Source organism: Dermacentor variabilis, chromosome 3 (assembly GCF_050947875.1).
Source record: "Dermacentor variabilis isolate Ectoservices chromosome 3, ASM5094787v1, whole genome shotgun sequence".
NCBI lineage: Eukaryota > Metazoa > Arthropoda > Arachnida > Ixodida > Ixodidae > Dermacentor > Dermacentor variabilis.
In genome coordinates, this window is record NC_134570.1 from 191,153,862 (window position 1) to 191,168,592 (window position 14,731).

Below are 14,731 nucleotides of genomic sequence, written 5' to 3' on the forward strand. Positions count from 1 at the left end.
GGATAATTCTGCGCTAATGTGGCTGAAGAATGTCAAGAATTGTCAAGGTTGGCTCTTTCAGTGATTGTTAAAGTTGTCGATGTATAAGGTGAACATTAAACATCAGAAAAGTGTAAGCAATGTTCAATCACTTTTCAGAGCTTCTTTAGTGCAGCTTCTCTCGCCCACCGATCTTCAGAAATGTAACAATGAGCGCCACAATGGAACGTACCCGCTAGAAAACGGCCTAGTCATCGACAAAAAGAAAGGCCAAGGAAGATATACGTGCCTTATGAGCTGTGGCCAACCATTTTTAAGAACGCTCATCCACATTTTGGGCAAGTCGGCGTGAAGAAAACATTGTCACTCCTGTCTTCAGAATAATTTTGGTCAGCTATAACAACCAATGTCAACTACATTCTACAGTGTGACACATGCCACAAGTGTAAGAAGACCAAAGTAAAGAAGTGAGGATCAAGGATCACTTGAGTCCCTGCGTCCAGCTGAAGAATCTTTTCATGTCTTTGCAATGGACACTTTCTGGATAAGGCTCATAAAAAAATTCATCCACTTCGTTATTGACCGTGCCACTCGCTATGTACGGGTGTTGGCTCACAAAAATGAAAAGAGCGACGCCTACATTTCACGCTTAAAAAGCATTTTTGATGCCGGAAAACCACGGAAGTTCCTTTCAGGTCGTGCAACAGCGTTCACAATTGGAAAATCTAAGCAGTTCATAAAGCATAACCGAATACATCAACTGGACACGTCGTCTCATGATCCACAATTCACTGGTATGAACGAGCGGACCAATCAAACCATAGTCACCAGATTTATATGCAAGATCAACGATGAACCGCAGAAGTCTTGGACTAAGCTGCTATCGGATGTCATTGACGAATACAATAGAACACCTCAAGAAGTTGCTGCTTACGCACCTTCGTACCTGATGTACGGAATTTTATCTTATCCAGCCATATTGAAGCAACGAGAGAAATTGTTGAGAAAGCAAGGAAAACTGCGGTTAAGAACTCGCCCGCCTACCGCAATACGAACAAAGTAATATATGACAGGAAGTTCCTCCCACTTGACCTTCTAGTCAGTGACTCAGTACTTTACGAGACACCATGGCATCCCAACAGCGCCAAGTTGCGTTCCGTCATGGAAGGTCCATACAAGATCCTACGAAAGGTATCACCAGTGAACTATGAGATCAACCACTGAGTGATGTCTTTAGGCAGAGACTGCGAAATTGTACATATCAGCAAATTGCGGCGTTATTTTGCTCCTTCTGAAGTTAGGCTTTCTTGAGGGGAGGGCCAAACGCGTGACCATTGAAGAACGCGATGGCTGGAGTAGCGGAAGACGAAAAAGTGCGCGTGCTTTAAAATAAAAGTAGGCATGGCAGCCCCGCCACGTTTCTTGCTTCTGATGTTGCACACACACACACACACACACACACACACACACACACACACACACACACACACACACACACACACACACACACACACACACACACACACATATATATATATATATATATATATATATATATATATATATATATATATATATATATATATATATATATATATATATATATATATATATATATATATATATATATATATATACGCCCTTCTAAGCTATCCCATCCCCTTATACCACGTGACCAGGTTCCGATACTTCTCAGAAATACTTTTTTACACTTTGATACTCGTAAAGCTAACGCATTACAATGTGTTCCATGGGTGCTTCAGCATGGTATAATCACGTTACTTACCTAGTGCGTTCTCTTTGCTCAATCCTAGTTCCCCAGTCGCACGGAAGACTTCACAAGCGAGCGGAGCCAAGTTCGTGGCTCGCACGAGATTGACCAGATATAAGCGCAGCGAATCGATGTCTTCCAGACTTCTAGTTTCCGGAAGGACGCGCAGGAGAATCTGTGGTTTCCAAAAAGAAAGCACATCATGCGGTAAGAAAACATTAAAACGTTAGCGCAGCTGGGATTGACTGTTTTATTTAAATTTGATTAATTACGCATAACATTTTATTTTAATCAGCATGCATTGTCTTTTCGTTATTGAATGAACATCCTTTTTCTGGGCCTTGTATTTGTGGCCTCTGTAGGCTTCCGAACAGGTACTTTATGTTATCGAGATCGAGAAAGGTTTTAAGCTCCACGGGATATGTTGTGTCCATTGTCGGCCAAGTATCCGGAATGGGTACTAGGCACATTGGCACAAAAGATGTAACTCTCTTAATTGAAATAATCGAAATTTTTGCTTGAAAATTTGAATTTATTCCTTAACTTTATATATATGTGGTATTTCTCTGTGTATACACCTATCCTCACCATTGTTCTTTCAACAGAGATCATGCATCGCATATGCCAGCTGCAGAAGGCAAGTAGCTATGGCATTGCGCTGCTTAGCTCAGGTCATGGATTTAACAGCGGCCGCGGCGACCACGTTTTGATGCCGGTGAAATGCAATAACGCCCGTCTACTTAGATTTACATGAACGTTAAAGAACCCATGGCAGTCAAAGTTTCTCAGGAGTTACCCATCATCATATATGGTTTTGGCACGTAAATCCCTAGAATTCGAATTTAATAATACATCGCCTTAGTCCTTGTAAAATAACGGCCGTGTGCATTTACCCGATATGGTGTTAGCATATGGCGTATGGCATTGCTGGTGAACGGTGTAATGCATGAACTTCAACAGGGATTATGAAATGTGGATTTTTATGGCGCAAGGGTCAGGTTTACCCAAAGACTGCGAAGACGATGTTCTGCGAAAAAAAAGGCTTAGTGAGAGGGCGATGCACATGGGGGGGGGGGAGGTCTTTCAAGTGGAGATATGTAAACGTGGCTGTAAAGTGCGTGGAATTCATCGGCTGTAAAAATACGTAACATGTATATTCACATAAGACTGTCAAGTATCGTTTGACATTTTTTATGCAGTGATGTGAAGGTGATAAGTAATACGGAAAGGAAAAGGTGTTTAGATCGATTTTTGATTTGGTTACATTTTAAATTAATTTCGTAGAGCACTGCAGTGTCGATACATTCTTCGTGAACAAAAGATTGGATGGCGGTGCTGTTTGTTAAAACAGCTATCGTAGCTACAGCTTCTACGAAGCGATGCTACGACTTAGTTTCTTGGACAGATAATACGTATACCTACATTCTTTAAAAATGAAAAAGAAAGCCTCTTAGTGCAGAACAGCGGTTCAATACTAAGGAAGAGTGTGGGATATCGAGGAATGTGCCTTTGATATTGTTAAGCGCTATTCCCGCGCACTGAAGCACGCATCCTGCCGAGCATGGAAGAATGCGCCAGAAAGACGGTGAAAACGACGATCGGAGTAACGCTCGTGTTGTTGTTCTGCCATCAAGCCTCCAGCCGTCTCTCTCTTTATATATTTTGTAAATGCAATTTCCTATCCCTTTTGGGTGCTCTCATCCCCGTGGCATTTTGGTGGAGGTGCGGGTTACCCACACGGCACAATGGAGCTCCGCAGCGGCCGCGCTTGGATTTCGCCACGATGGCGGAAGAGGGGTCGGCGCCCACCGAGGCGATTGCAACGACAACGGTCGTCCTGGCTCAGCTAAAAGACTCAGCCACATTCTGCGGAATCGACAATGCTGACATCGAGGTCTGGCTACCCCTGTACAAGCGTGCAAGAACAATCACTGGGATGAGACGATCATGTAGGAAAACATCTTATTTTACTTCAAAGGAACAGCGAACATGTGGTTTGAGAATAACGATGACGAAATTGGGAGCTGGGGTGCATGCAAGAAAAAGATGCGTTCCCTGTTCGGCAAGTCTGCAGGTAGAAAGGCAGCAGCAAAGAAGTAGCTGGCATCTCGTGCGCAGGCAGCAACAGAGTCATGCCTGACTTATATACAGGTCGTGCTTGCCCTTTGCCGCAAAGCCGACAACGACATGACGGAGTCTGAGAAAGTGGACCACGTGTTAAAGGGCATAGCAGATGATGCCTAATGTGCTAATCTGCAAAGACGTGGACACCGTCGATGCCATCATCCAAGAGTACGAGCGCTTTGAGGCCGCCAAAAGTCGACGCGTTGCCCATCATTTCGCTCGACCTCAAAACACGGCAGCAGCGTGGTCGTGCGAAGACGTACCTGAGCCGTCGGCACCGCTCACCGTAGAACATGTGAGGATCATACGACATGAACTTGAGGCTGCGTCTCCTGCTTCTACCAGTGGCCGTATTTGTGACCATACTATAGCTCCCAGATAGTGCCACTAGTCCAAGTTGTCGTTCATCGGGAGCTCTCCGATGCTGGCCTGGACTCTGTGTGCGCCGCAGCTCCTTACCAGCCGATCGACCGCCGTCCCTCACTTTGGCACGCACGAGGTCAAAGGCTACCCTTCCGTACTCACAATCCAGGCGACAGAAGGACTGATGAACGAAGTTTCCCTGCTAAGGTGGCTGCTTACCGCTCCTGTGAAAAATTTCGCCTTCCGCGTAAATACGTTCCATACATCAAGAGATTGGACCCCAAGACATCTGAGGACGCCCCGGACGCTCATGCGCAGTCTGGTTTTCTGACATTCAGCGAATGTCACTCCATCGGCCCTGCAGCTGAATTGTACACCGGGACTAGGCCTAGTGCCTCCGGTGACGCGCTGGCGGCGGTAGATTCACCGGCGCCGCTCGTCCCGACGGCGTTACCGGCCGCACAATTGACACCTGAGCCTGGATCCCAGCTCCTGGTTCCTGCTCCGAGTCCTTCGGCTACAGCCTACCGATCGCCTTCCCAAAACGCACATCAGACCGTGAGTGATCTGCCCTCAGGACGGAGCCCGGCGATGGCTTCCCAGACACCGATCGGGAATGGGGCTCCAGTTGTTGTGCATGACGAACCGAGTACCCCTATGAACTTGTCTTCTGCGCTACCATCTGTGCCGTCGGCGCCCCGTGGTTCTCAGAAGCGTCCTTCAGAGCAATCTGCACCAGATTCGTGTTCGGCCAACAGCGGCTCCCAAGGCAAGCGTTCCTGTCTAACGACTGACCACCCAGTTGTGTCGACACCGGGCTCGGTTTGCTATAAAGCAACCATTAAAGCTCTGGCCCCCACAAGCCTCACAGAGATTCCGAACAGGATTATTCAGGCGAACCTAGACGCTTGTCTTGGCACCACAGGCTTCCACGGCTACACGGCCCGGAAGAAGTCAAATACCATCGCTCTGTGGCTCCCGACATTGGCTGCTGTCGAGCGTTTGCAAACGCTTCAACGTCTCTCGATAACGAGCGAGGTCACCGTGCCGGTCCAGGTGTACCTGGTAGAGGGCTCGGATCTACAGCGCTGTGTCGTTTACAACGTTGACGTTGACGAGGACCAGACTGCTCTCCAGCGTGAGCTCTACTATCCTACTCACCGTGTCATTCAAGCGCGCTACATGGGAAAGGGGCGCTCTTGCATCGTCACCTTGCAGGGCCCACCAACTCCCCCAGCCCGCCTGTACTACTATGGCTACATTCTACGGCCTCGGCCATATAAACCAAGTGTCGTCTATTGTTACAACTGTTTCCGACCGGGTCACATGCGCCGATCCTGTCCATTTACAGCACCAGATGAAGCTGTATTAACTGGCGCAGTGTCCTATCGATGTGGACTCTGCAAGACCGGCGACCACGAGATCACGTCTCCGACTTGTCCCACAAGGCAAAAGGCCACTCAGAAGGTTCGTCGCGGGATTCCTAAGCAATGGCCTCAGCATGCTGCAACACAACCAGTGCCGACATCAAACAGGTTTGCGGCGCTCCAGTGGGATGACGACGACTGGCCAGAGCTTTCCGAGCCCGACCCGCCTGCACCCCATTCCCAACAGACTTACAGTGACAAAGTTCGCAAAGACCGCCGTCGCCCGCAGGTTACACAGAAGCAGAGCGGGCCGGAACATCCACGTGATGATATGGCAGCAGTTGACAATCAAATTGCCCGCCTTTTAGCGGAGGTATCCAAGCTCCGACAGCACTGTGAACTACTTGCGCGTCGGCGACGTTCAGTGGAACCTCACACCACTACAAGTATCGATTCTGCTGCATCATCGTCTCTGTCACGCCCTGCTGTATCGGTCGCAGAGTCTACCAGATCTTCAGCTCCGTTGCCGGATAACTCTACAAAATCCCTTTTGCGGTTCATGGTCAGCCAGTTATCCAACCTGACATCTGTGATTTTGCAACGCCTGTACTCGTAATCAAATGGCGGGCACAGGTGTTTGTGGCGTGCTTCAGTGGAACTGTAGAGGGCTCTCCACGAAAGTGGGGGAGCTTAAATCCAGTCTACGTATGAACAAGCAGCAGGTGTGGGCCCTGTTACTACAGGAGACCAACGCCTTGCCTGCCATTCCGCGCTTCAGTGGTTACGTGTCCCCTTAGATGAGTGACCGTCGCGTGCACACAGCTGCCCCTCCAGGAAAGGCGGCAGTGTATGTTGATACGCGCTATATCCTCAGGTCTGCCTTTCTCTTGAAAACTGGTGTAACTCATATCAGGAGGTAGTGGCAGTAGCTGTGAAGTTACCCAAGGCAACTGTTGTGGTAGTGTCATACTACATAAGACCAGCCGGTGGCTCTAATTCAAGAATCAATCTGGGCTGGTTAGTGAACGTCCGTCGCCGATACCCAGCGTGTCCTTTTTAGTTGGTGGTGATTTCAACGCCCCTCACCCAGATTGGGGGTACCCTACTTCTAGCCCTAGAGGTAGGCGTGTGCGGGACGCCTTCGCGGATGCGTTGTTTGTACTACTGAACCCTCCCGATTCAGCAACGCGAGCTGTGCCTCAAGCTCGACGTACAACATACGCACCGGATCTTACGTGGTGGTCGGGTCCCGGCACTCCGACTTGGCACCTGGAGCCCGACTGCTGGGGTAGTGATCACCACCCTATCATCGGCCTTCATCCGTCGCAGGCCCGCCGATTGCGCCGCAAGTGTTCTGTGGTCAACTGGGACAAATTTCGCGCCGTTCTCCAAGATACCTCTTTGAACTCGTCACCACTACTTGTTGACCGCATACAAAGCACGCTCAATGAAGCTACAACCATCAGCTGGGTAGACCTCAATCGACCGGCACAGGATATCGGCCTGCTCAACTTGTGGGCTGCTCGCAGACAAGCTGAGCTGGCAGCATACTGAGACCCCACTTCTGCACAAGCACGTACAAGACTGAATTTCCTTACTGCTAAGGCCCGCAGATACGAACGCGACCTCTCGCGGAGGCACTGGCATACGTGGTGTGAGCGGTTTTCATCTGAGACATCGAATGCTTCTCTCTAGCGAACCTTCCGTGCCATGGAACACGGTGGCAGCCGTCCAGACGCGGCAGCCACAGCCTGCTTCGCTGCTGGCTTGTCGCCGGATGATTTCGCCAGAGAAGCAGCCCGGAAGTTTTTCCCGCAGTGCGACGTGTTGCCTCAAACAGCCAATGGTGCTTCCTTGGCAGGCATTCCGACATATATCGACAGGTTACCATCTACAGCAGACTCCGAGGGGATTGCAAGCTCTTTTACCATGCCTGAGTTGCTTGCAGCAATAGATGGTACCAGTCGCAAGACAGGACCAGGTCCAGACTCTATTACTTCTGACACCTACAAGAACCTGAGTTCCGCTGTGCTGCCTCAACTCCTCGACACCATTAACAAGGTATGGCTAGATGGCGTTGTCCCACCAGGCTGAAAGTCAGCTATTGTGATCCCGATTCCGAAACCAAGCAAGCCGCCGACTGACCTTGGCAACTTCCGACCCATTTCCCTAACGTCAACGTTGTGCAAGCTTGCTGAGAAAATGCTTGCCACACGAATGTCGTGGTGGCTAGCACCACGGTTTCTACCACTCTGCTGAAATTGGCCTCCGTCCATCCATAGGTACGAAAGATGGGCTGGCTGTCTTGGCATCCTCGGTTTTATCGTCAGCTCGTAGCCACAGTGTCCGTACTGTCCTCGCTATGGACGTCGAAAAGACGTATGATAACATCAGTCATGCTGCCATCTTGGCTTCAATTGACATGGTGCATTTTCCCCCTAGAGTACGGAATTTTGCCAAATCTTTCCTTGAAGACCGACATTTTGCAATTCGCCTCAGTGGTGACGCCGTCGGCTCATTTGTCCCTCTTCGTGGCGTACCCCAGGGATCTGTATTATCACCCACATTATTCAATATTGCTTTCATCCCGCTTGCACGGCGCTTACACGATGTACCCGACATAAAGTTGTTGTTGTACGCTGATGACATCACGGTATGGAGCACTCATCACGACTTGCAGACTCAAGCCGCTGCCCTTCAATCAGCTTTAGATATCACGGTGACTTACGCTTCTTCGGTCGGGCTTAGGCTTTCCGTAAGCAAATCTGCTTACATGTCGGTCGCCAATCGCCGGGGCCGGCGTAAACTCTCTGCGACACCCATTCGTCTTCATCTATCCGGAAACCCTCTTCAACAATGTTCAACTATAAAAATTCTGGGTCTGATGGTACACGAGTCGGGAACCGGAACTGCTTGGCTCTCCAGCGCTAAAAAGCAGGCAATTCAAACGTTGCTTCTGATTAGGCGCATTGCTCCTAAAATGGGCGGTGCCAGCTCATATGTTGCGCGACAATTGATGAAGGCGGTAGTGCAACCACGCCTTAGTTATCAAGCCCAATGCCAGCATTTGACAAGGGCACAATGGGATCGCCTTGAGGCTGTTAATCGCGAGGCAATGAGGGTCATCACTTGCCTTCCCCGCATCACCCCGATCGTGGCTCTCCAAGAAAATGCGCAGCTCAACACACTAGATGAGCTGGTGCAGCAGCGACGTGATGCTCGCAGGCTTAAGGCCAGCCTTTCACACGCAACGTGTGCTCTCAGGGCTTACGCTTTCTCGAACTCGCTTCTACCACCACCATCGACAGTTCTTCCTCCCTGGAGTTTTGTACAGCTGAGTGATAACAAGCCAACTGATATACATCGCCCGACATCAACTCAAGCGGCGGCATCGCTTCGTGACCGAATTGTAGATCAGATGCCCACCTGCCGCTTGGCTCCATCGTCCTTTACGTTGATGCAAGCACTAAGGGCTGTGAAACAACCACTGCAATTTATTGCCCATGCGCACCTGCCCTTAATAAGACGACCCGGTTTCAAGTCCAAGAACCTCCTTCCTCCTTTTGTGCTGAGCTCCTTGCTGTCTGAGAAGCGTTGTGCTCTGTGGCCGCCTTTCCCATGGTCCCCACGGCCCGCATCGTCATCCGCACTGATGCCCTCCAGGTGACGCGGCTTCTGCGACGCGTCAGTCGCAGCCCTGACATATGCCAACAGATCCATCTTCTGACGGCACGCATCGCACAATCAATATCTGTCGAGTGGATCCCACGCGACCTTTAAGCTTCCAAAGCCGTGCGGATTCTGCGACCCATCTAGCGACCTCTCCATCGTCACTGCCTCAACTCTTTCATCTAGATGATGCCACCCTCCTTTTAACAAGAAAGGAGCACCTCCGGCGCCGCACACGTGCTCTCATACCTCCGTGTGCGGTAAACCTCCCCCGCGGTCTTACCCGTGCAGAGGAGGTTGCGCTTCGGAGGATCCGGTTCGGTGTTGCTCTCACTCCTGCCGTGACTAGGAAGTGGCCGCACTTTCGCCCGCTATATCCTCGCCCTGAGTGTCCACTCTGCAAGTCGCGAAATGCTGAAGCCGACATCCACCACCTGCTGTGGGTTTGCCCTGCACTGAGACCGACGAGGCTCCGGCACCTCGCAGCAGCAGGACTCTCGCCGCATAATCTGAGCCATTACACTGCTTGGACTCAGGGACAGCATTATCGATCCCTCTTGGACTTCATTAGGTCAGCAAATCTATTTTCATTCATTTAATCATCCTTATTCACCCCCATCCCATACCCTTGTATGCCCTGAGGCATTTATCCTCGCATTAAAAAAACTGCCGTCGTATTGGACACGTGGCCCACCATAGTAACAGCCGGTGGTATTGGTATCAGGTGCCCTATGGACACAACCGTCGCCCCGACATGGATCATGGGCGATTTCAGCCCTACCTCGAGCCTTCCCGAACCACCGGCGACGATGCTTCCTCCATGCCGTACCGTCGTTCACCATCCCCACGTGTCACCAGTTCCGTTCGCCGTTGTCTTGTGGCGAATCATCTCGCTCACCCGAGCATCTCTGAATGAGAACAAGTGGATTGCCGCAGCTACGGGCTACACGACACGATACGCTATGACGTGGGCACTGCCGACAAACTGTGCCACTGACGTTGCGGAATTCCTTCTTTAAGACGTTATTCTTCACTACGGTGCTCCTGGACAGCTGCTGACCCACCGTGGTCGCTCATTTCTGTCCCAAGTCATCGACGACATTCTTCGTTCGTGTTCCATACGTCACAAGCTAACCAATGCCTACCATCCGCAAACCAACGGGCTTACTGAGCGCCTTAACCGCACGCTGACCCCAATGCTCTCCATGTTCGTTTCCTCGGACCACAGTGCTGCTGGAACACCGCTCCCATCGCCCGTCGGCCCATAAAGCGGTGAAGGCGCTTTTGTGTTTCTTAAGAGGAAGCTTTAGCTCGAGTGCTCCTATCTAAATACATGTAAAAGGAGAATTCGTTTTCCTCGGCAACCACTGCACCAAATTTGACGAGGTTTGTTGCATTTAAAAGAAAAACTTAAAATCTAGTGACTGTTGGTTTCGAATTTTTGAGTTAGCTCGTCAACCTTTTATTAAAAATTGGCGAAAATCGAAAATTTTCAGAAAACGAAACTATCAAGTTTACAACTCTGTAACTCAACCACTAAAGATTATAATACAATTCTGTGAATTGCATCTAAAAGTACATCCATAGCGGACAAAATTGATATGTCACAGATGAATATAAAAAAATTTAATCATAGGGAAATACAACTTTTGTAAAACCGTTGTAACCAACGTAACAAATTCATGTAAGATGTAAAATGACATATTGAATTTGTCCGCTTTGAATGATCTAATGGATGCCGTTTACAGAACCGCGATATCAGTTCTTGATGCGCAGCTATCAATTTGTAAACTTCGTGCTTCTATTTTTTTCAAACGGTCAAATATTTGGAAATCGTTTTAGGAAAATTCAAGCTCTAAATCGAAATTCTGCTTCCAACAATCACTAGAATTTAACTTTCTCTTTCAAATGCAACAAATTTTATCAAAATCGGTCCAGGCGTTATCTCATAAAAACGTTTTTGCGTTTTACATGTATTTGAATAGGCCGCGTCGGAGTTGGGCCCGAGCTAAAGCTTCCTCTTAAGGACGACGGGTTTGTGCGACCATCTGTGACTTTTAATGCACTTTCTGTAAGACCTCACGCGTCAGTGAACTCACCGCAATTTCCTTCTTTCCTTCCCTCCTCTCTCCCTGTGATCTTTGTTTTCCCCTTTCCCATTCCCCCGGTGTAGGGTAGCCAACCCGACGTTTTTCTGATTAACCTCCCTGCCTTCTACTTTTAACGCGATAGCGTTAAGGAGCTGGTGTCGCAGAAAAGCCGGTGTCGTCGGCGTCGGTGTCGGAGTCCGCGGCGTTGGCCGTGAGCGATAAATCACGACAGGCACTTTATAAATAAAAAGCAACTTCCAAGATGGGCTGGGTGGGAATCGAACCAGGGTCTCCGGAGTGTGAAACGGAGAGGCTACCACTGAGCCACGAGTTCGATGCTTGAAAGCGGTACAAACGCGCTTCTAGTGAACGCGGTGTTGCCTTAAAAACGTGCCGTAGAAAGTTATACTGCGGTGTATATCGGTAATTATGAGCATGTAACTTACAGAAGTCGCATTTACACGAGTAGCGAAGTAAGTTTCCGCTACATTTCTTCTGCGCTTACCGCACACGCAGAGCCATCTTGCGGCAAGCACAGAAGACCCCCTCCTCTCAATGTACGGTGCTGCCCCGACAGGTGGCGCGCCATGTGCGCATTGGGGCTGTGCGCGGACCGGTGCCCGGCGCGTCGCGCCCCCGACTCCCTCCCCTGACGACGCTTCGCCGTGCTCCCACGCGGGTTGCAGAATCAAGCGCCGTTCCTTTCTTTAGATTACTATCTATCTATCTCTCTGCCCGTGCCGATCACGACGTTTGGCTGGCGTAGATCGTTTCCCCCTCCGAGACACCGAGTTCTTTGGTTCGTTCCGTTTGCTCAGGCGCACGTTTCGTTGCCGCGCCGAACGCTGCGCTGCTCGACGCTCTCCGTGTGATAGGTGGGCGCAAAGTCCGATGCGCGGCGCCTCGTAAGTGATCCCTGCGCCGTAGCACATTGTCTTACACCCCTTGGCGGGTCGATGGGAACGCTGTCGCGTTCCACTCTTGAAGGCGAAGCTTAAGCGTCCTCCAATTTTTATCTCTTGTTTGGTCGCCATCCCACATTGCAGTTGGAGACTTTTACCATCGCCTGTGCACCCGGTTACAGACTACGCCCGCAATGCAGCTTTTCGGGCTGCAACGGCTCGCCAGATTCCACGGGATCGTCTTTCCATCTGTCCCAGAAGGCCCGCTACGATCGCCATTACAGAGTCGTTAATTACTGTCTGGGCTCTTTGGTCCTCCTCTGGGCGTCTTGCTGCCACGTTGGCTTGTAGTCAAAGTTTCTTTCCCGCTACTCCAGGCCTTAAGCGGGGCTACGCCAGATCAGTGATGTCACGTACGGGATCGCTCCATTGGACAGTCAATCATCTTCCGCGTCCGCCACTGATATCGTGCACGTCTCCCGACTTCAGCCTTATGTTGCCGGACACGATCCTACTGCTTCTTAAGCGCCTAGACGGCGCTCTCGCCGGCGGGGATTCTATGTTACGCGCTATTCCCGCTCACTGAAGCACGCATCCTGCCGAGCACGGAAGAATGCGCCAGAACAACGGTGAAGACGACGATCAGAGTAGCGCTCGTGTTGTTCTGCCATCGTGCCTGCAACCGTCTCTCTCTGTATATATTTTGTATACACAATTTCCTATCCCTTTTGGCTACTCTCATACTCGTGGCAATATGCCGGAGGAAAGTGTTTGCGCTTTATAATTTGTTTCTTAAATTCTAAAAGGACATGTATAACTGTAACTGTTTCATTACACCATCTACACGTGGGCAACAGACCACCCGCGACCGAGTATGAGTGAGTGGCCTATACAATCTGCACAATGAAACCTCCCGCCATCTCGCTCGCTTTTCATGTATAAAGATTTTTTTTTTAATTGGGACTGTAAACTGTAGAGAATATACTGTGCAAACTACATTGTATATTCTTCAGTGATAGCGGTAAGCTGCCGGTCATGAATTGGTAATGCCAGCTGTAAGCCGACCACCTGGAACTGTAGTAAAACAAATGAAAAAAGCGCAGCACAGTCCATGTGGGCTTTCGTCTCGACAAGCTCTTTCCCCGCCTCTATCCCTTGAGCTGTGGTCGTTGACGGCGCACAGGGAGCGGGATCATTTACGCTAGTAGAATAAACACGCAGCTGGCACACCTAACTACAGCAAAGCTCGGGGAGTGCAGAAAACCACCGGCTCCACCTTAGCTATGGCGCTTGACAGTGACCAAGCGCTTCAAACCTCCTTCGGCGGTGCGCTTTCCTGGAACCGCCGCAGCCATTCTCCTCGCGCGCGGCAAGCGGGCTGGTGTGAAAAGATTCACAGTTGCGCCGATTAGTTAAACAGGTGGCTTCCCCTAAGGTGGCAAACGACCACGTTCCGCGTCTGACTTCCCTACCTGTGCTCTGGTGTGTGGCATTGGAATATGCGTGACACGGGCAGTTGCAATCACGCGATGGTGGCGATTGCGCAGGCACCCTGGCACCATTATAGGTGCGTCATCGCACGCAGGAGAACGTGCGGTTCCTTAAGGAACATAAGAACTGGTCAGTTTTGACTCTGATCTGAAGCACCAAGCGAACGCTTTCGTATACGCTCCAGACAAGGCGTCGATGGTTGCCTAGAGAACAGTTATACCGTGCACCTCACTTACAGGTTTACTCGCAAACGAGTGTTTGCTATGATGCCCCAGGGCCTTCGGCGCCTGGTAATTTGGTCGCTTCGCGCGTGCGTTCGAGGACTGTCGCCATAATTTGGACGTTTTCCCGCGTCCACGTTCTGCGTATATGTTTGGCCTATGAGCATTTTATTACAGCTGCTGCGCTTGCATGCCGTTTCTTAGAACTTCTGACAAATATGGGCGGCGTGACCTTGCGTCTATGTTGTATATTGTATAGTTTTAGTGAAGATTCTACGCTGAACTATGTTTTCAAAAAAGTGTGCTCATGGGGTTAGTGAGTCGACTGCCCAATCACGCATGGTAGTTCTGGCAAACTCAAGGTATAGTGGACCGATTGTCGAGACACAAAACAAACGAACAATGATTCGTCAGTAAACATTTGTAGCGGAGCGTTGGGTCTAGAAAATGCGGCTCCAGCGTTCCCACCGTGGTTATCGACGTGACTTTGGGTGCTATGCACCATCGGATCTGCCGACATTGGTTTCTCTATGTTGTACAAACCAATATTGCAACCGTTTGTAACCGATGCAACATTGAAAAGGTGGAAACTTGTAACCAAGCTTTGTAAAGACTTTGTAAGTAAAAGTTTTCTTCGTCTATACATGAGCGTCTGCGTCATTCGAGCCAATTACCAAGCTATGCAGGCCGTCTCTGACGGAGCTTGCCGGACGCAGAAGCGGAGAGGGAGGTGGAGAACAATGCACAATCACTG

The 14,731-nt window shown here is 50.0% G+C and overlaps 1 protein-coding gene across 1 annotated transcript in view; it reads right to left on the minus strand.

The window, feature by feature from the left end:
- LOC142576576 (juvenile hormone acid O-methyltransferase-like) overlaps positions 1–14,731 on the minus strand; it is a 63,006-nt gene that overhangs the window by 30,756 nt on the left and 17,519 nt on the right. The window contains exon 4 of the mRNA XM_075686762.1: positions 1,766–1,925. Within this exon, the coding sequence (XP_075542877.1) occupies positions 1,766–1,925 (160 nt within the window). The remainder of the gene's footprint in view (positions 1–1,765; positions 1,926–14,731) is intronic.